Genomic DNA, 25,075 nt, shown 5'->3' with positions numbered 1-25,075 from the left:
TTATATAGATAACTTGTTTTATAATTCAATGCATATCGCATGGATAGATCACAGTTGATCCTATCCCAATACTATATTGCAGCTCTCTCCCCACACCCCTTGATGTCGCTACTTATGTATTCTTAAATTCAGGATATAATAATTGTACTGAAAATACATTATACCTCTTTTAACAGAGATGGCAATTGTAATAGGTCCTCCAACCCCATAAGTCTGTGCCGACCAAATACACCCAATTAACCTATAAACCCTGTACGTTTTTGAAGGGTGGGGACCCCCCCCCCCCCCGAGAGGAAATCCACAGACACTGGAAACACATAAAAACTTCTTTTATACAGTGCTGGTTTTGAACCTGGGTCCCTGGCACTGAAATAGTGTTGCACTACAAATAAAAAAAAACTTTGGATATATTCTGTAGCCTCATGCTCATGAAAAGAGAGAAAGTGAGTTAATTTTTCCAATTGATGACCTTTCACAAGAACTGTGACAAATGAGTAATCAATCATGATTGAAGTTGGAAAGTAAGAGAGGATTGAAAAACAAAAGGAATATTTGCAAATAGTGGTGACGGAGGGAACATTAAAAAGATGCTGCCGTCAGATGGAATAGTGTTGTGAAGTTTTGACAGTTAAAATCATCCAGCATGGAAACAACTTGCCACACCAACAAAAATTACAATTCCCACCTGTGTTTGGCCCATATCCTTCTAAACCCATCCTATCCATGTATCTGTCCAATTTATTTCTTAAACATTGCAATAGTTTCTGCCTAAGTGAATTGACAAAAATCTGGCAAATGGAATAAATCCAAGATTGGTAAAGGTGAGGCCATCTCATTTAAAGAAAAAATAGTAAATTGGACTATTATTTAAAACAAACTTGATATTAACATCAATAACTTCTCACCAGATCGTAAATGTTAACATCTAATCCCTCCAAAGATGTGATCTGACATCTTCATTATTTTTGACATCATTCAGATAACTAGTTATTTTAAAAAAAAGATGTTCTTTACTTTTACCTAATGGATGAAGACATTTTTATTTTTAGATCCTTACCTTTTATCTGTCGGAGTAACATTGCCATTGGTTGCTGTACTGTCAGCTGCCTGGATGGATGTTGACTCTGCTTTCTGTGACATCACACAAAATTAGAGCCAACTTGAATAATTAGATTACATAACAATGAAGTTAAATATTAGATCAAGAAATGTTAAATGAAATAGTAAATATTACAAGAGTCACGAAGCAATATTGCTGGTAAATTTGCATAGTTTTAAGTTTGCCACTTCTTTGAAAATTTTAGTGGTTATAAAAAATTGAACACCCCACAAGTTACAACATGGCAAATGTGACAGTCAGAAAATTTAGGCCTATTCTATTTACACAAAGGCTGCTGGTAAACTATTGATCTGTGAACAAGTTAGAATGACCAAGAAATGATTGTATCAAGGTTATTCTGGAAAATAGGCTGCACTTGGCTAATCAAAAAGATTCAAGTTCTAATGGGAGATTAAAGTGGATACGATACATTTCCAAAATCACTTTCAAATCACAGAAAAATTACACTTTCCTTCTCCTCATTGATACAGGTAAATTGGTAATTTTAGTATTACCTGCTATCTCCTTTTCCTACGTTGATGTGTTTTAAAGTAGATTGGCAGGAAGATAAAGCAAAGTAAATGGAATCCTGGTTATCCAAGAGTTTCTCCCAGTATCGATGAACACTGATCAGAATTGTGTGTACAGCACAACATAAAGTAAGAATATGCAATATGGACAGGGAGGATTATAGTTATTTAAGGATATTTAGAAGCTTGGACATTTTCACTAAAAGATAGCTATTTACAAAACTTTAAATGTTTCGACATGTGCGATTCTCCAAGAACCCTTTTCCTCAGGAAAATAGTCACTTGCAAAATGAGTTTTAAAAAGTGGGGTAGAGAGATTTGACTTGGTAACTTATTCTGGAAAGAAATAATGGCAAATAGGCATATTTTTGTTGTTATATTGTAGGATTTTGTGTTGAGAGTAAGAGCCTTATATTTCAAAGAATGAGAAATTTTTTTAAAAAAGCAGTAATAGTACCTCTTCAGCCGTGACCTTTAGCTTTTGAATTATGGCAGAACATGAACCCATCTGTTAAGAAGTAAAGTGCAGTTAATTAATTTATAAACTATTGATAACAGGTTTGAATAAATATTGACCTCTTAGTACAACACTTCAAATCCAACAGGATACAAGTCTGAAGAACCTTTTACTTAATTTCTCCATGTTAAATTGATAATTATTGAGTAAAGGTATATTATTCAGTGTGAACATCTGGGCAGAAAATGGCTTTCATCCATTTAAAGTTTATGGATACATATCTAAATATAAATATACAGTACAGTTCAGCCACGTAATCATTGGAAACAAAGGAATTTTCTTTCTACCACCAACATGCACTTATTCTCAACCTATTTTTGGCTCTGGCCCCTTTTGAGCAAAGTTTATGGGCCCTTACCCATGAAACAGTCGTTTCTTCTGTACCTCTCTCCCACAGATGACTTAAAAAACATTTTTTTAATGATTTCAGTCCATTGCCTCCCTCCTTAAAGAGCTGTGGCCCACAAAGGTTTGAGGGGTGGTATATGGCCCCCATTGAGAATGGCTGGTTTAGATTTTCTCAAGTAAAAATTCTGTGGACCAGCCCCAATGAATTTTGCACGAAATACAAAGACTTTTCAGGAGGATCACACAATCAAGGGCACATTTAGATTGGGGAACTTCTAAAAATAATCAATGAGAATGCAGTACATGGAGTTGCTTTAAAACTGTCGGCCGACTGAAATAATCCACAACCAAATGCAGCAGACCGAACCAAATCATAGGACCGGGCTGATGGTGGAAAGTAACATTTGACCCATACAAGTGCCAGGCAATAATATTTACCAAGAGAAAATCCAGCCATCACCCCTTTACATTCAATGGTATTACCATCATCGAATCCACATCGATATCCTGAGGAGTTTACCTTTGACCAGAACTTGATCAGAAGTAGACCAAATGTGCCTCACAAGGCCAGTTCAGAGGCTGAAACTCCCCTCCTGTCCCCCAACAACTGTTCAACATCTACAGGCACAAGTCAGAAGGATTAAAAAGTTATGGAAGCAAGATCTTCAGCTTTCACTTTCAGATTACTTGGGATTCTACTTTGTGCCCATCACTCAATTTTACAATTTAAGGTAGTACATCAAGCCTACTTTTCTGAAGTTCAATTGGCTAAATTTTACTCCCAATGTTTCTTTGCAATGTTTCAAGTGCAGGACTGAAGAAAGTACTCAGTTACACATATTCTGGTCTTGTACTTCTCTTTTCTTTTTTTGGGGAAAATATTTTTTGTACCCTATCTTTCGTCCTTAATGTAAACTTAAGACGAAATCCCTAAATTGCCCAATCTGGATGAACTAAAATAACTAATCTGCATTTAACGGTCTCTCAATCCCATGTAATCTCTTTTGCTTCCCTTATTGATGAATATTCAATACTGATTAAATGAAAAGATGCTGTCCCTCCTACCTATACTCAATGGCTATCCGATATGATGGCAGGTTTAACTTTGGAAAAAAATCAGATGCTCTACCAATGTAACGGGTTTGAATTTTTAAAATTTATAGGGTACTTTTATCAACTACTTACATAATTTATGAGATAATTCAGATTTTGTTTGTGATTTTAGTCTTATATGCAACTACCAACAACTTTAGAAAGGAAGGGGATATATTTTGTAGATAAGTAATATACTTTTTAAAAATCTTTTTCAACTGGGCATTTTATATTTGTTCAAGTGCATAATATACTTTTTGTCTTTATTTTAGTCTGTTTGTTAAGGTACTTGGTTTATATATAGTTTTTTCCTACATATAATTACTACACCTATATATTTCTTTTTACGTGCTTACATTGTTTAATGGCTTTTACTTGTTTATTATTACTGAAAACTTAATAAAAATATTGAAAATGAAAGATGTATGAAGGAATAATCTCTACTTGACTGGATTGATGTAATGCCATCAACATTCAAGCAGTTCAACACCATTCAGAATATTGCAACCTGACTGATTGGTATCCAGCCAAAACTATTTACTCCCCCATTAATGCATAGTTACAACAATTTGAGCTAGTTACAGGATGCATTGCAGTCACTTAACAAGACTCCTCTAAGAAAGCACCTTCCAGACCCACAAGGGTAGCAAAAGCATGGGGACACCATCAGTTGGAAGTTGCCCAAACCACACATGGTCCTGATTTGGAAATATATCATTGTTCTTACACCATCACTGGGTCAAATTCCTGGAACTCTTCAGCAATAAGGGTATTCCCAAACCTCCAAAATTGATTGAGTTTAAAAAGGCACCTTGCAACCATCCTCTCAAGAGAAATTAGCGATGGGCAATTATATGCTGGCTCAGCCTGCAAGGAGAATGAATTAAAAATATGCTCCCTAACAAAACTATTAAACATGGGCCAAATGGAGTAGCAACTTGATAAATCATAATAAAATTCTGAAAATTAAGATTTTTTTTGAAATAGAGGTATAGAATACCCCAGCTTGAATACAACAGAATAAAATTCTCAAATTTGCTGTGTCTGGCAAGTTTTAACACTTGCATTATGTGCAAAATTATTTCAATTCTTCCCCCAGTGTGTTAATAAATATAAACCAACTTAATGTATTAGATTTAATGGGTTATTACTAGTTTGGAAATAGCCTGAAGAATACACCCCAAATGTTAACCAATCACAATCAACTGGAAAAAAAACATGAGAAAGTTGCATTAAACATTAAAAATAATGCCACACTAACAAAGATTCATTTTCCCCATGAATATCCATGAAATTATCTCATTTCCAGTTATTTTTTCAAGTAGTTTATAGTTACATATTCAATAGGACATCTTCTTCCTGACCTTTAATTTGATAATTAGACTCAAAATGCTTGTTATTTAAATATTAAAATAAAATCAACCCCCCCCCCCCCACCCCCAGCACTTACCTTGTATACCAATACAGGTGTGTTGGGTACACAAGCATAAAATATTAAAATCTGCAGCACAGCGTTTGAACACATCTTACAGTTTGATAAATTGGACATCTATACATAAGAATGGGGCAAATATCTAGGTTTCCGGGGCAGGGGGGGAAATAGTGGTGGATGTTGTGGTGAAGCATATTAATGAACAGGAGTTTTTTCTGTTATTAGATGTCTAAAGAGACATTATTATTACATATTTTATTGCTGGCATGTTTGTTTCTATTTTATGGATAAGTTTATGTTTTGTAACTTATGATTTACCCAACACTGACTCAAGGGTTTGGGGAAAATCTATTTTTTTTTTAAAAAAGGCATTAAAATTTAAATCTTAAAAAATGTGCAGCGTAATTTTCAGTTGAAGATTTCCTAGTTTTGTGCTTTTTTAAAAAAAAAAATTACAATCTGTCTTTCAGATTGCGAAAAGATGATACAATTACATTTCAATGCCGAGTCCCAGAACAGATTATTCCTGGTAACATTAGGCATAATGTTAAGGGAAGGGCAAAATCTTCACAGATTGAACAAGTGTGACAGGTTCAGGTATGCTTCAAACTTCCCAAATGAAAATGGTAATAAAACGAAATCAGGAAAGGGAAAATGAAGACAGAGTTATAATCTTTAACAAGTTTATATCATGAATCCATTAGACAGGCCATACAGTTATCAATTGCAATATGGCTTGAAAAAATTTAGCAGATATGCAATTTTTAAAAAAAATACTTATTTCTCATTGTATAAAATTTTAGAAATTTCAAATTTAAATCCAGTTCAAGTCAAAAAAAATCAAAACTGGGAGAGGAGTAGGAGAAATTGTGCAAGTCAAAATTTTCAAAATATTTGTTTCAATCCTTTTATTAGGGAAGAAAAGTTACAAATACATCTGGCATCAAAATTTGAGTCACTGCTATTTTTCTGCTTTCATGGGTATACAAAATAGCCATTTTAACTTCCAGTAATATTACACAATGTTTGTACACCATTCTTTGTTACAAGGGTAGAGTTGAAAGTAGAAAACCTTTCCCCTACAGTTGGTGATTGGAATCTGGAATGGTGGTTGCCTGTGGGTGAAGGCTTGTTCCCAAGTACCTAGACAAACACTTGAATCAGAATGGTTTACAGAGATAGAGACAAAGCACCAATAAATGGATAAATATGTATGGATTCCTGATAGTCAGCAAGACCAAGGTAGTGCAAAGAGCCCTTTTAGTGTTGTACTCTTCCTAACAGCAGACCAAAGTGTGGCTTAGGCCAAGAACGCAAGTGAGATGCTGCTTGGTCGTTAGCTATTTAGATTAACTGCAATTCCAATACACTGAATACTGAACACCAGGACTTTCTCGAGGAAAAGTACAAGAAATAGAGAAAAACCATGAAAATGGAAGACAAACAAAACTGAAAAGGTTGACTATTGCTTTCTGCTTTTTTTTTTTTGAGTTCAGCTTATTGTTGGAAGAAACTTCACTGCTGGACTGCACACCAAATGCATCTTCTTACCTTCTCAGACTGACTGAGCAGAAAATGATAGAAGTGACGGTCATCCTTTACTTGCTGCAATTAGAAAAACCAAATCTGAGCAAGGTAATCATAGTCTGAACCTATAACTGAAGATCTGTGATTTCAGAAGCAGAACAGGTGCTAGCCATTGTCAGCTTAACGGAGAACCTAATCAAAATATAACAGAAGCTTTGCAATGAGCTGGAATTCTAAGGAGAAACAAAGCAAACTTATCACCATCAACTTTTGGACAAAAATATCAGATCACCTGTTTCCACTTCCATAATCATGGCTTTCCATTATATTTCTCATTGGGCACAATTATTACAATCACTAAAATTACTGCACCAGAATTTCAAAACTTGTTTTTCTTCAATACACTTAGTCCTCAACTTACAATGGGGTTCTGTTCTGTTATCTACCAATTTTTATAATTAAATGTTGAATACCTTTATTTCACACTGGGAAAAAAAAACATTAACGTATACAGCTGAAAGCACCCTCAGTCTGAAGGATGTATAAAGAATTGATCTAAAATTAATTGCTGGATGGTAGGGATGCTAAAGTGACAGGGTCATCTATTTCACTCTCCTTATAGTACTTGAGAAAAGCTCATAGAAGGCACAGGGGCATCAAACCTTGATGGTTTAACAGGCACAGTCTTTAAGGAGATATCAATTTTTGACTGGAGTGTTTCTTCTTTTCAGTGTAAATTTCTCTGCAGCAAGAGCATTCTGTATCTGCCGGTCAGCTCTTGCAAGTCTCTCGTAATTGACGTCCATTCCTTCTAACATCTGTATGCCACTACTGATAGCAGCAAGCACTTCAGCCAGTTTCTTTGCTGTGAACATTAATGGTGCTTGGGTACAACTTCTGCATCCTCCGCCTCAGTTTATTCCTTCTTGCTTCTTCCAGTTCGATCAGCTCTTCATTGGAAAGCTCTTCAGCCTCAATGCCAACAAGCTGATGAACGTCCCCATTTCATCCATTTCCAGCTGTTTCCCAAGCATTAATAGCAGAATCTTTGTTAAAAGTTTTCAAAACTTTCTTCCAAATGCCATTCACGTATTGCCTTGTGACTTCTTCCCATGCTGAAGCAATGTTCCTGATAGCATATAGAATATAAAAACCTTTCCAAAATTCTCAGAGCACTCAGCTACATTCAGTTGATTGAACAGCCTGGGCAAAGGTTTGGCGTAGATAGCATACTTTGAACACAGTTATTGCGCCTTAGTCCATTGGTTGAATGAGTGACGTGTTTGGTGGTAAGAACACAACCTTTACATCAGGATGCAAGTTGCCAAGATGCTTGGATGCCCTGAAGCATTGTCTAAAATCGATAATCTTGAATGGGATGTTGTCTTGACAACAATATTCTTTGGCCTAGGGAATAAAACAGTTCAAGAACCAGTCCTCAAATAACGCTAATATCATCAAAGCCTTCTTGTTATGGCAATAATAAATAGGAAGAATATGTGTGTTCACATTCTTGGATGCTCTAGTGTTCTCAGTGGTAGATTAGAAAAGGCTTCAATTTGAACCCTGCAACATTTCCACCTAAAAACAGCATTACACAGTCCTAGAATGCCTTGAATCCTGGCATTGTCTTAGCCTCTTGATGAATACAGGTACGTTCTGGCATACACTTCCAGAACAAGACCATTTGCTCTGGCAAATATTTTTCTTCAACGATTATCCTACGCAGCTCTTCCTTAAAAGCCAGCAGCTTTAGCATCGGTACTTGCTGCCTCACCACTAACCTTCACATTATGAAAATGATAACACCTTTTGAATCAATGGAACCATGCATGACTTGCTGTAAATGTTTGCATATACGTAGGATCAGCAGCGTGCTCTTTAAGCGTATCAAAAAGACTTCTTGCCTCATCTGTATCGTCAGTAGGCTAAGCGGCATCCACGTATGTTCTTGATTTTCCATCCACATGACGTTATCTTTCCATATCATCAATTGGCCCACCTCTTCTTTGTGATAATAGTGGAATTCACTGATGATGACAATTTCACTGCATCAGTGATTTGCCTTTTATCCTTTAAGATGGTTGAGATCTTTGCAAAAATTGTAACTCATGTGCTATAGCCATTACTGGCTTGCCACCTTCATGTTGAGCAAGTATCTTGATTTTCGTCTCGAGTAAATGCTTTCCTCTTTTTCTTCTCACCAGAACTAGGAGACACACATGGGCAGTAAACATGATGGGGTTTGACTTTTCACCAGAAACAGGAGACACACATGGGCGTTTAGTGGCATGATGGGTTGTTAACAGTGCACTCGTTCACGTGATCACCTCAGACTGTGAGCGTGGTTGAGTCACCATTGCGAGAGAGTAGCGTTCCTGTACTGCATATCACAAGCATGTGGACAGATCGGAACTCAAAACTGAAAGTACGGATTCTAACCATCGTAACTTCAAAAATTCATGTTGGGGACTATCTATACTTAATTTGTACAATTCCTCTTATCAAAGTACTTGGAGTGAGGATGGGATAACAGCCCCTGAGATCTGTCTTAACTAATCTAAATCTTTATGGTCACTTTGGACTTGAATTCAAGTAAAAATAAATACACCAACTCAGCAATCCTCAACTGGTTCATATTATTTACACAGTCATTTCCAAGAACAAATGCTCAAAGTAGTCTGCCAAAATGATTTCAATTCTAACTAATGAAAAGCACAGGATAGATGAAAGATGACATCTGGGATATGCTCAAACAAGTCAGTGAATGTTGGAACTTGATAAAAGACCAATTATTGCATTCGGCAATTGAATTTTCATAAACCCTGTATTATACAGATCACTATGGAAGCATTTTTGTACAACTACAAGAAATTGCAAAGCACTGGGACTTGGGAAAACACGAGCATTCTACCATTTGCAACACCGTACAATGATAAAGCCTTTGAAGCTCAATTCTCTTTTCATTTTTCTGCCCTTCTTCAGAAGACGTATAAAGCTTTATTTCCAATGAACAATGCAGTTAAGACAATCATTTACAACCACCTACAATTGTGATGACAAACATTCAACCAAAATATCAAGGCATGTGCCCATAGGTGCAAAAATGCTAAAGTTATAAAATATACAAACTAAATGGAACACAGCTATTCTAAAGGCAAACAAAGCAAAATGAAATGAGATATTCAGAATGCAACTTGGTTTTTGAAAGCCAAATATTCATCACTTACAAAGAATATAGAGCATTACAATACAGAACAGTTCCTTGGGCCCATGATGTAGTGCCGAATCATACAAACCTACTCTACTACAATGTAATAATTCCCTACCTCACACCCATAACCCACTCTCTCTTTTATATATAAAATATATTTTTATATATGTGTCTATATATATATATATATTCTTCTTTGGCTTGGCTTCGCGGACGAAGATTTATGGAGGGGGTAAAAAGTCCACGTCAGCTGCAGGCTCGTTTGTGGCTGACCAGTCCGATGCGGGACAGGCAGACACGATTGCAGCGGTTGCAAGGGAAAATTGGTTGGTTGGGGTTGGGTGTTGGGTTTTTCCTCCTTTGCCTTTTGTCAGTGAGGTGGGCTCTGCGGTCTTCTTCAAAGGAGGCTGCTGCCCGCCAAACTGTGAGGCGCCAAGATGCACGGTTTGAGGCGTTATCAGCCCACTGGCGGTGGTCAATGTGGCAGGCACCAAGAGATTTCTTTAGGCAGTCCTTGTACCTTTTCTTTGGTGCACCTCTGTCACGGTGGCCAGTGGAGAGCTCGCCATAGAACACGATCTTGGGAAGGCGATGGTCCTCCATTCTGGAGACGTGACCTACCCAGCGCAATTGGATCTTCAGCAGCGTGGATTCGATGCTGTCGGCCTCTGCCATCTCGAGTACTTCGATGTTAGGGATGAAGTCGCTCCAATGAATGTTGAGGATGGAGCGGAGACAACGCTGGTGGAAGCGTTCTAGGAGCCGTAGGTGGTGCCGGTAGAGGACCCATGATTCGCAGCCGAACAGGAGTGTGGGTATGACAACGGCTCTGTATACGCTTATCTTTGTGAGGTTTTTCAGTTGGTTGTTTTTCCAGACTCTTTTGTGTAGTCTTCCAAAGGCGCTATTTGCCTTGGCGAGTCTGTTGTCTATCTCATTGTCGATCCTTGCATCTGATGAAATGGTGCAGCCGAGATAGGTAAACTGGTTGACCGTTTTGAGTTTTGTGTGCCCGATGGAGATGTGGGGGGGCTGGTAGTCATGGTGGGGAGCTGGCTGATGGAGGACCTCAGTTTTCTTCAGGCTGACTTCCAGGCCAAACATTTTGGCAGTTTCCGCAAAGCAGGACGTCAAGCGCTGAAGAGCTGGCTCTGAATGGGCAACTAAAGCGGCATCATCTGCAAAGAGTAGTTCACGGACAAGTTTCTCTTGTGTCTTGGTGTGAGCTTGCAGGCGCCTCAGATTGAAGAGACTGCCATCCGTGCGGTACCGGATGTAAACAGCGTCTTCATTGTTGGGGTCTTTCATGGCTTGGTTCAGCATCATGCTGAAGAAGATTGAAAAGAGGGTTGGTGCGAGAACACAGCCTTGCTTCACGCCATTGTTAATGGAGAAGGGTTCAGAGAGCTCATTGCTGTATCTGACCCGACCTTGTTGGTTTTCGTGCATATATTATATAATATATATCTACAGAGAGATATACATGCATACACTTTTTAAAAAATATACACATCCATGTGCATTTCTAAGTCTTTTAAATGTCCGTATTGTACCACCAGTCTCCACCATCCCTGGCAGTGCATTCCACACACCCATCATTTTCTGTGTAATAAAACTTACCTCTGACTTTCTCCTCAACTTTTCTCCACTTACCTTGAAAAGCTGTCCTTTGGCATTTACCACTGTCACCCCAAAAAGATGCTGGCTTTCCTTACTACGCCCCTCACAATCTTTTTACTTCTATTAAGTCTTCTTATCTTTTGACGCACCAAAGAGAAGAAGCCAAGCTCGGTGGATCTTGCATCAAAACACTCTCCAATCCAGGAAACATCCTGGTAAATCTCCTCTGCATCCTCTCTAAAGCCTTGTCATCCATCCTATAATGATGCAACCAGAACTGAACACAAAATTCCAAGTTTAACCACAAGTTTCCATTGACCCCAAGATCCCTTTGTTCCTCCACAAATACTGTAATTTTCTAAATTGTCTCTTTAGCGCTGCAAATTAAACTTTTGAAAGTTGAAAAGGCTTTTAATGGTTGAAAGATTTCTGTGCATTAACTTTTTTTCACCTTTCTAGATACCACAATGCTGTTTCTGCACTTTCTGACTTGTTCAATTCTCCTTTTAACCCATTTTAAAATGTATGTTTAAATTCTTTTCTAAAATCGACCGCTTCTAATTTTTAAAAATGAAGTACAGCAATGAAGAGAAGTTTATCAATAGAATTAGTATTGCATATACAGTACAACTCTGACTATCTGAAACGATTGGCACCTAGCCTATGTCGGATAAAAATTTTTCTGGATAACTGGTCATTTTTTTTAAAAACAGCTCAGTAGCAACAGCTAATTACTTGTATCAATGTTTAAACAATAACAAACATCAAGGGAAGGCTTTTTAAGAATCAAAATAATGTTTAATACTCACCAAAAAAATGCTGGCTGCCACGCCACCGATCACTGAGACCAACCAACTGCTGCCACTGATCCCCAACACGTCCCCACTCCTGACAATGATCCCTGGGAGGCTTCCCGGGCTGGTACAACACTCACTGGTGAGTTGGCGGGCTTCTGACTCTCCCATCACCAAACCCTCGAGTCTTGACTCTGAATCCTCCCCGGCATTCCACACACCAGGAAGTTGCCGATGGGAGCTCTGGTGTGCCAAGGAGGAAAGGAGATAGGAGGGAAAAGGAGGGGAGGGACCTCCACTGAATCAGAGGTCCCGCTCCTGCCTGGGAGGCAGCTCTCCTTGATGACGCTGGGACAAGGGATTCTTCCAACTGCTTGCGGCTGGTATGCAGTTTGAGGGAGAGTTGGAGAAAAAAGTCAATAGGGGAAGGTAAAGAAGAAATGGAAAGAGAGTGGGGAGGGAGTTACCTAAAACTAGGACAATCGTTCTAATTTCACTTTGAATTAATTTTTTTTAAAACCTGTGAGGTCAGTTCGATTCTGAAAATTTTCAAATGAATGAGGATTTTGGAGAATTCGACTTTGGATAATTAAGAGTTGTACTGTATTTGCCTTTTCACAAAAGCACAATGGCTCCAACTATCAATACCAGCTGACAAATAAACTGCTACTGATCAGCCCTGCAAATACTTGAATATTCCCATCTCCAACAAGTCTTCTCAGACACTTTGGGAACAAACTCTGAGATGCTTTATAAAGCCAGTAAAAGATTGCAGACTCTTTCACAAACAGGGCAAGTCATGGGTGATGTGGTATGAGTAATTAGTGAGGTGGTCCGCTCTTCACTGCTTTTGCAAGGCATCTCTGTATCCGGTTACATAATCTCAAGACAAGATTCTCATCACCATTCAGAACAGAATGTTTTCACCCCTTTGAGAAGTCATGAGCGAGAAGCTCCCAGGAGGCTGTGGGAATGTTGTTTTTCTTCAAGGTGGCTTTGAGAACACCCTTAAATTTCTCCCCCCACCCCCCACCCCCCCCCAAACTGACTGCATAGTCATCTCTTCCTATAATGGTGTCTATTTTATGAATCTGGTGTTCAGTAAAACTAGAGACTCAATACTGAGGATATAGGACGAGAAGAGGACAATGATACAGTGAATATAGAGGTTTTTGCAGAGACAATGGTTATGGTATCCAGTATCTTGAGATGACTGGTATTGATAGACCAAGACTCAGAAACAAAATAGAGCAGAAATCACTCCTGCCCAGTGGACCAGAGATTTAGGTTTAAGGTCTCAACCGATTGAAAACCTTGTAATGAAAAATGTCATGATCAATATCTGCCTTTGCCAAAAGCATAATGTTGCCATTTTTCCAGGCTCTTGCCACAAATCTTTATTGCTGAAAGGAAAAGCAGCAAGACGAAGTTCGTAGAGAACCATTGTTGTGTGGATGTTAAATTTAAGTTTGCTCAAACCAAATATCCTCTGCATACTACAACTCCACTAGTAAAGTTGGAGTAACTGGTTCTCAAATGTAGTTGCCATAAATTGAATAGTTTACCATTAATTTTGAAGATTAGCTTCACTCATCCAGAAAGTTTGTTGGAGGCAATCAGATTTGAGAGAAAATGTCTTGCTTGACGCCAATCTTAAAGAATGGTTCTGGTTCACTTGTCAACATCATGGCTTATTGCCACTATGGAGCAAGTACGAGATGAATACATGTTCCAGAGCAGCACAAAGGTGTTTAAAGAATATTTAAAGTTGTTTTAAAAGTTCAGTTATGTCAAAAATACCTCGACTGTTTATAATTTTCAAAGGAAGCAGGTGGGTGATTTATATAAAGATCTGGAAGGACCAAGTTTCTCCATAGGACACAGATTTAGGTGAATGATAGAATTAAATGAGGTCCCAGATGTATTATATCGTAACATTTCGATTTTGGCTGGCACAGACACATTGGTGAAATAGCTACACTTTTCTGTGAACAATTCACTATAGGTCAAGTACCCTTTATCCGAAGATCTGAAAATATTTTTTTTATTAAAGCACCGACATGATGTCAGAAGTGGAAAAAAATTCAACACCTGACTTGCCATGTGGGGCTTTGACACTGTTGGCACCAGTTTGATTACAATAACAGTAAAAAAGCTGCAAAGATGGCAAACGAAGCTGGGTCCAAGTCTTCAGCATCAGCTGCAGCTGGAGTTGGTAACTCCATTGTGAACATCGGGTGTGGTGCTGTTAACACCAAAGACCTCGTTGAGGGCTCCCAGGCAGAAGCAGAGACCGTAGCAGGGACTGGTGGCAGCAGGGAGGTGTCAGGGACCGGTGGCGGCGGGGAGGTGGTCTTCTTTTGTAAACAGAGATCAATTTTTTTGCTAAGTACCTGTACTAAACATGATTTCATGTGATATTTCCACATGTGGTGTCAAATTGGCGCTCAAAAAGCCTGCTGCTGTTTGACCGCTGATACAGGTATTCTGGTGATGCTCTGATGCTTAGTTCCATTGTTCCAAAATCTGAAGAAGCCCAAAAACTGAAAAATTGTCTGGTCCTAAGCATTTTGGATAAGGAGTACTTGACAATGATCACACGGATGTTCTCCCCAAATAAAATCAGTGACATTCAATGCACCGTTCTAACCCTGTGAAATTTCACAAGTTAAACCATCAGTGCCACCGTTCCCCAGAATCACAGCTAAAAACTCAGGTGTTTTGGCAGGATGATGTGGGGGTATTAAAAGATGAAATCACTCTTCAATCAATTAGAGCCAAAGTGGCAAAGCTCTGTTAATATCTTTAAAAATACTATTTACACCTCACCTTCCATTTGTAGCCTTCAATTGGACTTGTATCCAATTTCTTTACTGTGGATGGCTCAGGGAAAGCATCCTGTATTTTCAAAAAAGAAACATTACAAATACTTTCCAAGCATGGCACTTGGGTGAATTTATTGCATCATATAATTTCTCTATTTGTTGAAGTATGAATATCTGCTCACAAGCTATTTTTGTGTGCAAATAACAAGTTCATGGGTGCACTGAAGGCATAGAGCAGGGGTGTCAAACTCAAATTCACAAAGGGCCAAAATTAAAAACTTGGACTAAGTCGTGGGCCAAACTAAATATTTATTGAAAATTTTCAACAACATCTGCATGTTTTCTCTTTCTTTCAACATATGGAATATTAAACTTTCTTATTAAAATAAATGTTCAATAATAGTTTTAGTTAAACTCTTTCCAGAAGAAGCATTAACAAATGAGAAATAAAATATTCAATAAATAATATTTCTCTATAGCCTTTAAGCTCCTTTTAAATGTATTTTTTTCCACAAGCCAACAAGTCAAAAAAATAACAACTTGCTTCAATGAAAATCCAATCTTTCAACTATGAACAGTCCAAAGTTAACCAAAGAAAATATTAATCCAAGCTTAGCTTGCTACACTATGATTTACTCTGATGCACCTGGGTCTAAACCAGATACTTGGCATCTCTTCTTAGATGCAAGTTCATCAAACTCTGGGGTCAGTTTGCCTCCCACCTGTCTTGAAAGGTCCTGTTTTCTGTCTTTCGTTTGGCCATTTTTCGTAAGGGGTTTATTACATGTGAGTTAGGTGACAGGTCGCAGATGCTAATTAAAGTAAACAGAGGAGGTGGGGGCAATTAGCAGGCTGATGACAATGCATTTGCAAAGCATTCTGGGATTTGTAGTATTCGCTGTGCATGCGCTCTACTGGCACGGCGGTCAGCGGGCCAGCTCTAATACATATTTGATATGATCTTGCGGGCTAAATATAATTATATCACGGGCCAAATTTGGCCCGCGGGCCTGAGTTTGATGTGTGTGGCGTAGAGGAACAATTAACGTGTAGAGAAAGTGAAATATTATCAAAACACCCTTCCCAAAAGAAGACTTAAAAAAAAAACTTTCTATCCTTCTACCGACCTTTTCTTCTTTAGGTGGTCGACCTCTTTTCCTTGTATTGTGCTCTGAAACATCTGCTGTGGTGGTATTTTGTCTTTTATCTTCAGTTGAAATTTGTTTGCTTTTATCTTCTGATGAGGTTAGTGCAGATACCTAAAACATAATCGGGTTAAAAAGAAGATAACCCAATAATCAAGAAATTTATTATAATTATTTTGTGAAGGATTGATTGTATAAATTAAAAAATTTCAACAACTCTACCCCTGATGAACATAGTCTTATCCATTTGAATTATTGAAGGTAGCTCAATATGATTTTTTTTAAATTACATTTCAAAACAAGGCCTTTTCAGTTCATACTTTCAGAGATAGAAATTAAGGTGCTCATCTTTAGGATTCCTTATGGGTATCAAGTCAAGTTTTTTTAAGTGCCAGCATATTAGTTACTTAGTTACCTAAAGTTAACATAACCAATAGAACAAGTTTGATAAAAAAAAAAAATCAGAAAAATTTTGAGAACATGACCAGGCACAAAAGTCAGCAGGTAAACAGCCAGCAATATCGCAGCCCACTGAGACAGTGCAAAAGTACAGTAGGCACAGCTGAGAAACAATTTAAAATTTGAAATACCTCTGAGACAAAGTGATGAGAGTTTTATTCACCATTTTTTAAAAAAAGTGAATTTTCAGAGCGAAATTCAACATTCCGCCCTCCTCCACATTTCCTCCATAAGTCAGTTAAGATCCAATCATTCTCAAGCTTCTCCAAAGAGAATATCTGAACCCTCATACTCAAAACTCATAGCCCTGCTCATCCTAAAATACATGGAATAAAATTGTGGTTTAACCATTTTTATGAAGGTTCAATTATACCTTTTTTTGTGCTGCCTTTATTTATGAAACCCACACTTGCACAAACCCATGCCTTGATAAAGAGGCATGTCTAAAACATTGACCATTCTTTCTCTCTGATGCTGCTCAACTCATTGAGTTCCTCCTGCACACTCCTTTTTTTTCTTCCAAATCCAGCATCTTTTGTGCATCCTCCTTCCATAAACTGGTAATATTGGGAAGCAGAAAGGCTTCAGAATCACCTGCCTTAATAAAGTAAACCAATTCTTCTACACCCTTCCTGTTAAACCAATCAATGCCTCCATTTTGTGAACCCATATTGGATTTTCTTGCACTTGACATTTTTACGCCTCTAAGTACAACTATACGATCACTTCTTTTTACAGCCATATACCAGTGTCCAACACACGCTATATTTCAGAAGGTAGCAAGTATTAACAAGCTATTTTTGGGTTGAAAGTGCTGTGATCAGTTGGATACAATGGGGTCACAATCAATGATATGCATTGTTCAAAGTTCAGATTTACTGTGTCAAGTACATACATGACATCACAACCCCAAGATTATGGAATCAATTGTTATACATCCAACTTTTCTCAATACAAATCTGGGTGGCAGCATGAGCTAAAGAAGACAGAATTCAAGATGACATAGACAGTTTTAAATGAACAAGCAAGGGCTTAAAAGATGGAAAATGAAATCACCCACAAGAAATAGGACTAGGCCATTCAGCCCATCAAGCCTGCTCTGCCATTTAACAAGATCATGGCTGATATTGTTGTGGACTCAGCTCCACCTACCTGCATTTTCCCCATAACATTTAATTCACCTACTTTGCAATAATCTATCTACCTCCATTTTGAATATTTTCAATGAGATAGCCACCACTGCTTCCCTGAGCAGAAAATTCCATATTAACCACTCTCTGGGGAAAGTAGATTCTCCTCTCTGCCCTAAACCTACTCTCTTGAATCTTGTGTCTCTGCCCCCTAGCTCCACTCACCTACCAAGGAAAACAACTTTCCAGCTTTTATCTTATCTAAATCCCTCATAATTTAATTTGTTTCTACAGGATCATCTCACCCCCGCCCCCCCAATTCTAGCGAGCAATAGCAATCCCAAACTCTCCTCATTGGCTAACCCACTCATCTCTAGAATCAACCGGGTGTATCTCCTCTGCTCCACCTTCAAAGGCAGTACATCTTCTCTCAAGTAAGGAGATCAGAGCTGCACCGTATTCCAGGGGTACCTATACAGTTACAGCAGAATCTCCCTGCTCTTAAATTCCATCCTGCTATAAACTTTCCATTTGTCATCTTGATAATGTGTTGCACCTGCAGTACACAAATCACTGAAAATTCAATAAGAAACCAAAAGGGTATATGATAGTTTGCTTGAGAATTCTGTATGAAAGAAATCTCACTTCAAATTAGATAGAGCTCTGGTATCTGGAATATGGCTTTTGGATCTTGTCTCTCTAAAAAAAAAAAGCTAAGACTCATAATGGAGGGAGTGAACATTCAGCACGTTGAGATTCCTGGAATATTTAGGATAGCTGAGGCAGAAAAGACTGTTAGAAGAACGTAATCACATTGAGACACTCAAAATATTCATTATTTTGAAATGTTCTCAAGAAGCAATTTCCATTATCCCAAGGCTGTATAATTCTTGGAATTATATACTCCGGAAAGTTTCAGGGGCTCAATTATTTATGGTAAAAATAGATGATGGATACCAAGATTAGATGGGTTGACTTGACATTGGCTCCAGCCTTGATCTAAAGAAATTGCTCAACAGATTTCAAGGTCAGTTTGACCTATTTTTGCTTCTATTTATATCTCTTCTTTGGCGGACGAAGATTTATGGAGGGGTAAATGTCCACGTCAGCTGCAGGCTCGTTTGTGGCTGACAAGTCCGATGCGGGACAGGCAGACACGGTTGCAGCGGAAAATTTGTTGGTTGGGGTTGGGTGTGGGGTTTTTCCTCCTTTGTCTTTTGTCAATGAGGTGGGCTCTGCGGTCTTCTTCAAAGGAGGTTGCTGCCCGCCGAACTGTGAGGCGCCAAGATGCATGGTTGGAGGCGAGATCAGCCCACAGGCACTGGTCAATGTGGCAGGCACCAAGAGATTTCTTTAGGCAGTCCTTGTACCTCTTCTTTGGTGCACCTGTCTCGGTGGCCAATGGAGAGCTCGCCATATAGCACGATCTTGGGAAGGCGATGGTCCTCCATTCTGGAGACGTGACCTACCCAGCGCAGTTGGATCTTCAACAGCGTGGATTCGATGCTGTTGGCCTCTGCCATCTCGAGTACTTCGATGTTAGGGATGAAGTCGCACCAATGAATGTTGAGGATGGAGCGGAGACAACGCTGGTGGAAGCGTTCTAGGAGCCGTAGGTGATGCCGGTAGAGGACCCATGATTCGGAGCCGAACAGGAGTGTGGGTATGACAACGGCTCTGTATACGCTTATCTTTGTGAGGTTTTTCAGTTGGTTGTTTTTCCAGACTCTTTTGTGTAGTCTTCCAAAGGCGCTATTTGCCTTGGCGAGTCTGTTGTCTATCTCGTTGTCGATCCTTGCATCTGATGAAATGGTGCAGCCGAGATAGGTAAACTGGTTGACCGTTTTGAGTTTTGTGTGCCCGATGGAGATGTGGGGGGGCTGGTGGTCATGGTGGGGAGCTGGCTGATGGAGGACCTCAGTTTTCTTCAGGCTGACTTCCAGACCAAACATTTTGGCAGTTTCCGCAAAACAGGACGTCAAGCGCTGAAGAGCTGGCTCTGAATGGGCAACTAAAGCGGCATCGTCTGCAAAGAGTAGTTCACGGACAAGTTGCTCTTTTGTCTTGGTGTGAGCTTGCAGGCGCATAATCAGCACTGTGCAGAGATTCGAAAACTAGGCAGGGGAAATTTTATCACAACTACACCAGAAGTGGCAGTTCCCAATTGAACTATAGAAGAAAGCAACATTAAGATAGAAATCAGTTAGCATTAAATGTTGAAGTTATATCTAATGCATCCTGTGGTTCTCTACCCTATCTTCAAGCCAATCAAAAACCAATTTTTAATTCACCAGTTTTACCTTGGACTTGATGAATTCCTCAACTGCATCCACTGCCTGTTGAAAACGTTTTCCCTTGGTAATTTTTATCATTTCCTCTTTGTGAAGATGATAGGATTTAAGTTGGTCGACTTTGATCCATGCACTATAACAAAATTTAATTCCCAGATTCATATCCTTTGAATTCATTTTAAAAAAAATCTAAAATAGTAATGACTTATTGAGTTACCCCATTAAAGAGCAAATGATAGACATTCAGCATTTACTGTGCCTCAATACAACATGCAACTGCCCTGATGACATTCAATTATATTGTATGCATCAGGTCAATGCCATTAGCCATTGTCGTGTCCTACTGTTAAAACATGCAATATTTCAGGAAGGCAGAATTATACAAGCGTGATCAAAAAATTTAGATGCACAGAGAAATAATTAAAGAGCACAAGAGACTGGGGAGGGTGGAGCTACATTTTTCTGTCTAGTTCCATAAATCAGCTCATGAATTTCATGAGACAGCTCACCAGGGCCTACGCTAGTTTCCAAAATCTGCTGATGCTGCAAAAAACAAATTGCCTACATGAAATACTTTTGAGTAAATTTCTTCTGTAGTTCTAGCATAATTTCCCAAAGCAAATTTTTAAAACAAATCTTTAGCCACAATTGCAGAAAAAAAATTAACTATAATGAAATGAAAAATACTGAAATGCAATTCAAAACTTAAATACTGTTGGACATCAAGTGAACAGACAAGCACAAATTGAATAATCTTTTTAAAGTACACTTAAAGAGCATTTTTTTTTTTTTTTTTTACTTTGTTCCATCAAAAGATCAACCTTATCCTTAAAAACAACCAGTAAATGGTCTTTTTTTTTAAAAAAAAGACTCCAGCTTTAAACTCTTGCTTAAAAATGTAACTACTTACTGGTCTTCAGTTCCAAAGAATTTTACAAAGAAGCATTTTTTCCCCCGTGGTTTCTTTAGATCTTTTGGTGGATTAACAATCTTAAAACAAAAAAAGTTTACATATTTTAAATTGGATAAAAAGAACAAAAAACTGCTCACAATAAAGAGAAAGTAAAGCATCAAAACTTTTGGCCATAACTACAATAGTTCATGAAGATAAAGCAATAAATGCCTTCTGAGTGAAACATGGAAGTCCGCTGATACCTTGAGGGAAGTAAAAGCACAATACTGAAGAAATACAGCAGGTCAAACGGTGTACTTTATGCAAAGATAAATATTTTCGGGCTTGAGCCTATAGTCTTATAGCAACTTGATCTTCTGATTTTGAAGTAATTTACAGAATTACCAGAATTATAATTTAGTAGATGTTGCAAATACTTTCTTTCCACAGAACATCTTCAGATCCATGCTTCACATTAAATACAAAAAATATTAACTTCCAAACCAACCCAATTCCTTTTAAATAAATCATCAATACTTTTTCTAAAGTAACTTTACAAATAAGCATACTTCAGGCTTATTTTTTCTGCAACTTGCTTAGTTATACAAATTTGGCATCAGTAATAATTGTCATTCACCCACTCAACTCCTAATAGCCAACTTGGAAATATTTTCTACAAAACTGATGCTCCAATATTTAACATTGCTGAACATGGACCAAGCTTAAATATTTAGTTATTAGGTTTTTTTCTTAAGCCACATCACAACTGCTTTACATCACTGAATCAAACTGTTCACTCTGTGATTTTTCATATTTTATCCCATTAACTGCCAGGTCCAGTTCTTCCTACTTTTGTTGCTGGATTTTAACCCTACCCTAACAGTATGGACTGGAAAAGGTGTCAAGGCTGTTAAATCAGGAAAGGAGGTGCAGTTTGAGTACATTAAAAATTCTTACAGGCCACATTTCTTTGTCACAGGGACCAAATTTCCTGTTTCCCTGAAAACAACAGATCGAATAAATTCAGCATTTCTAGATCCAGATTTTGTACAAGACAATGAATCCAGCTTATGTATTTTAATGAGAATTATTCATCTTGACTAGAGGCATATAGAGTAAAAATCTCCATTATCTGGCACCAGGGATCGTGGATGCCGAAAATGCCAATTTTCTAGTGGACTGAGACCCACTCTTACAATGCGAAACTAATACACCTGCTTAAGAATCCACCGTTTAAAAGACAAAAGGCAGTGCAAAATATAAAGTAACTAGGGAAAATAAAAACAGTATTGTAGTCTTTAATTATGTAAAGTTCACTTTAATAATTCCCATAACAAACTTAAATCCCAATCACTGACACAGTAACAGCATTACGCTAGCCGCGCTGCTGTCATAATTACCACCCCCGAGTTTACAGATCAAGCCTTACATCCTAATAAAGACACTTACTAGACAGGGATAGAGTGACACTTTGGGAGAGTCGCCCTAGCAGCATCAACTGGCTCTTCAGCCTGATATCCCAGTCAGGCCCTCAGCGCAACCTGACTCACCTCCCTCCCAGTGTCCTGGTCAGACCCTCAGTGCACCTTCCTTTAAATTCAAACCCCAATCACTGGCACTGTGCTAACTGATCCACCAACATAATTAACCTGCCCTCCCCCAGGTTTAAAGATAAAAACTTTACTAATATACCTAATACTAACAAAGATAGAGCCTTACCAGGCAGGGATAGGGAGACACTTTGGGAGAGTCGTTCCAGCGGCAACTAGCATCAGCCAGCTCTCCATTCATTTTATTTTAAAAAAACATTGACACTTTATTCAAACAGATGCTGTGTAGCATGACTGGGCACTCCGCTGGCTGAATGTTTGCTCCCAAGGGGATGTGTGTTTCTTCGGAGATCATTTACTTTTATTTAAAACTGTATTTTTCTAAAAAAAAATATTTATTTTCTCAACTTTTGCCAGCTGCTTGAGTTTCCATTGATTGAGTGCTATTTTATTGTATAATGTTTTATTTCAACACTCCCAACTCATTCCAAATCTCAGTTCTGATGATCATTAAAAATTAAAGGGACAGTTCATTTCCAAGATTCCATATCTAGATTAGTAGCCAAACATAAATGGCATTATGTTCCTTAACTTCTTGTAACAATTATGTGGATCCCAATTTAAATGTTTATGTTCTTTTTGAAACTACATCATACACATTTGAATGATTCCTGCTTCAGTCAATGCTCACTCCATAGTTCCTCATTTTTTTCAGTAACTCCAAGGTTCAACTGATTCTCTCCTTGTTACAGGGATAGTCATTTTCAGTTTAGATCATTATAATTTATTTTACATAAAACAGCAACAGGAGTTCACTGAAACCAACTGTATGAATGTTACAGATTTGATTGTTTGCAGTCGAAAACTACTCACTATATAAAGTATTTTGTGATAAACACACATAACAACATGGCTTACACAAAAGGGACAAAGCAACAGGAAACGTATTATACAACTTAAATGGAAAGGTCACGAACAGGTTTCAAAATTTGTTGTTTTGCAGCAACATTATTGTGTATTACAGGTGCAAACAATATCTATAAATTAGTGCACAAAGAGAGAAAATAAAAGCAAGGTATTGTCTGTGGTTCATTGTTCATTCAAAAACCTGATGAGAGTGGAAGAAGTTGTTTTGTACCATTGGGTATTTGCCTTCACGGTCCTATAACCTCCTTCCTGATGGTAGCAGTGAGAGAGAGCATGGCTGGGTGGTGAAGTTCCTTGTTGACAGAGACTGCTTTCTTGAGACACCACCTCTTGTAGTTGTCCTCGATGGAGTGGAAGTTCACAACTCTCTGTAGCCTCTTCCTGTCCTGTGCATTGGCACCTCCATACCAGAGAGTGATGCAACCAGTCAGAATGCTCTCCACAGGACACCTGCAGAAATTTCCAAGAGTCTTTGATGACATACCAAACAATCTTAAACACAATGAAATATAGCTGCTGATGAGCCTTCTTCATATTTGCACTGATATGAAGGCCCCAGGATAGATCTTCAGAGATGCTGACATCCAGAAATTTGAAGTCCTTTTCACTGTCAACCCCCCTTGAGGAGGACTGGTTTGTGTTCTCCTGGCTTCCCTTTCCTAAAGTCCACAATCAATTCCTTAGTTTTGTGAACGATGAATGCAAGGTTGTTGTTGCGACACCACTCAACCAGCTGATTTATCTCACTCCTGTACACTTCCTTATTGCAGTCTGTGATTCTACCAACTGTGGTGTCATCACAAATTTGTAGACGGCATTTGAATGGTGCCTCGACACAAAGTGATGGGAGTCTCGAGAGAGAGAGAGAGAGAGAGAGAGAGAGAACAGTGAGGTTCATTGAGGTGCACCTGTGTTGATTGCCAGTGAGAAGTTGTTCCCAATCTGCACGGTGGTCTTCCAATAAGGAAGCCAAGCATCCAGTTGCACGAAATACTCAAATTTAGATCAAGTTGTTTATATCTATAAATGCCATTAGAAATTAAAATCACTGAAAACACCAAGTTCCGCTACAAACAATTCCTTCAAATATCAAACAGGGTTTTCATGATACCTAAAAAAAAAATCACAATGTAACAACAAAAGGATTTATTTTATTGGAGAACGAGACGACCAGCGAATTCTGTTTGAAGACGATTCTCTGGGCCAGTTACCAATCCAAAGCAAAACAGCGACGTTACTTTTTTTTCCCCTCCCCTCTTTCTTAAGCATCAGGAAATCTAGAATCTCGTTATTCTGCGTATGAAGTTTTAGATTATATTTTCAACGCATTCATATGCATCTGACTCACCTTTCCGGGCCAAGGCGGATATCTACCGAGCTTCCCCCTAGATAAAGTAAAGAGAAGGAAACACGTTTCGATCATAACGTCAGGGTTTCTCGAAAACAACGGCAATTTGTACCGATCTAAATTGAAAAAGTACCTCCGATGATAAAAGAACGAGCACTTACCACACCAGATCGCCTACCCGTAACCCCACAGTCGCCATCTTACTCGCAGCCCATCGCCCGCCGAGAAGCGCCGGCCCCCACCCTCTCACGTGCTCCCAACTCCAGGTCAGAGGTCAACCCCAATCCCTTCTCTTTTATTCTTGTGATAATTCAGACAGCTTCCAAAATGTGTTC

At 38.5% G+C, this 25,075-nt stretch overlaps 1 protein-coding gene and 1 long non-coding RNA gene across 8 annotated transcripts in view; one reads left to right on the top strand and one right to left on the bottom strand.

Moving 5' to 3' along the window:
• Positions 1-24,989, bottom strand: part of glyr1 (glyoxylate reductase 1 homolog (Arabidopsis)) — a 38,741-nt gene extending 13,752 nt beyond the window's left edge. For 2 of the 6 annotated variants that reach the window (XM_069905648.1, XM_069905652.1), the window contains exons 1-10: positions 24,902-24,989; positions 24,741-24,777; positions 21,873-21,914; positions 20,934-21,013; positions 20,033-20,156; positions 16,126-16,257; positions 15,003-15,071; positions 6,570-6,623; positions 2,087-2,137; positions 1,058-1,131 (exon numbers count right to left, since the gene is read on the bottom strand). In XM_069905648.1, coding sequence (XP_069761749.1) covers positions 1,058-1,131; positions 2,087-2,137; positions 6,570-6,623; positions 15,003-15,071; positions 16,126-16,257; positions 20,033-20,156; positions 20,934-21,013; positions 21,873-21,914; positions 24,741-24,777; positions 24,902-24,939 — 701 coding nt within the window. In that variant the 5' untranslated portion in view covers positions 24,940-24,989. Of the gene's footprint in view, positions 1-1,057; positions 1,132-2,086; positions 2,138-6,569; positions 6,624-15,002; positions 15,072-16,125; positions 16,258-20,032; positions 20,157-20,532; positions 20,567-20,933; positions 21,017-21,872; positions 21,915-23,603; positions 23,843-24,740; positions 24,778-24,901 lie in introns of those variants that run through there. The other 4 variants (XM_069905651.1, XM_069905650.1, XM_069905649.1 and 1 more) reach the window with 4 other exon arrangements.
• LOC138746941 (uncharacterized) lies at positions 1,196-6,916 on the top strand. 2 transcript variants are annotated; one of them, XR_011347201.1, is made up of 2 exons: positions 1,196-1,258; positions 6,515-6,916. It is a non-coding gene; the product is annotated as an uncharacterized lncRNA (long non-coding RNA). The 2 variants fall into 2 exon arrangements; XR_011347202.1 differs by having other exon boundaries at positions 1,236-1,590.
• Positions 24,990-25,075: the final 86 nt, after the last annotated feature.

This window comes from Narcine bancroftii, chromosome 12, assembly GCF_036971445.1.
Source record: "Narcine bancroftii isolate sNarBan1 chromosome 12, sNarBan1.hap1, whole genome shotgun sequence".
Taxonomy (NCBI): Eukaryota; Metazoa; Chordata; class Chondrichthyes; order Torpediniformes; family Narcinidae; genus Narcine; species Narcine bancroftii.
The sequence above is the reverse complement of the archived record's forward strand: the minus strand, read 5'-3'. Positions and strand labels throughout refer to the sequence as shown.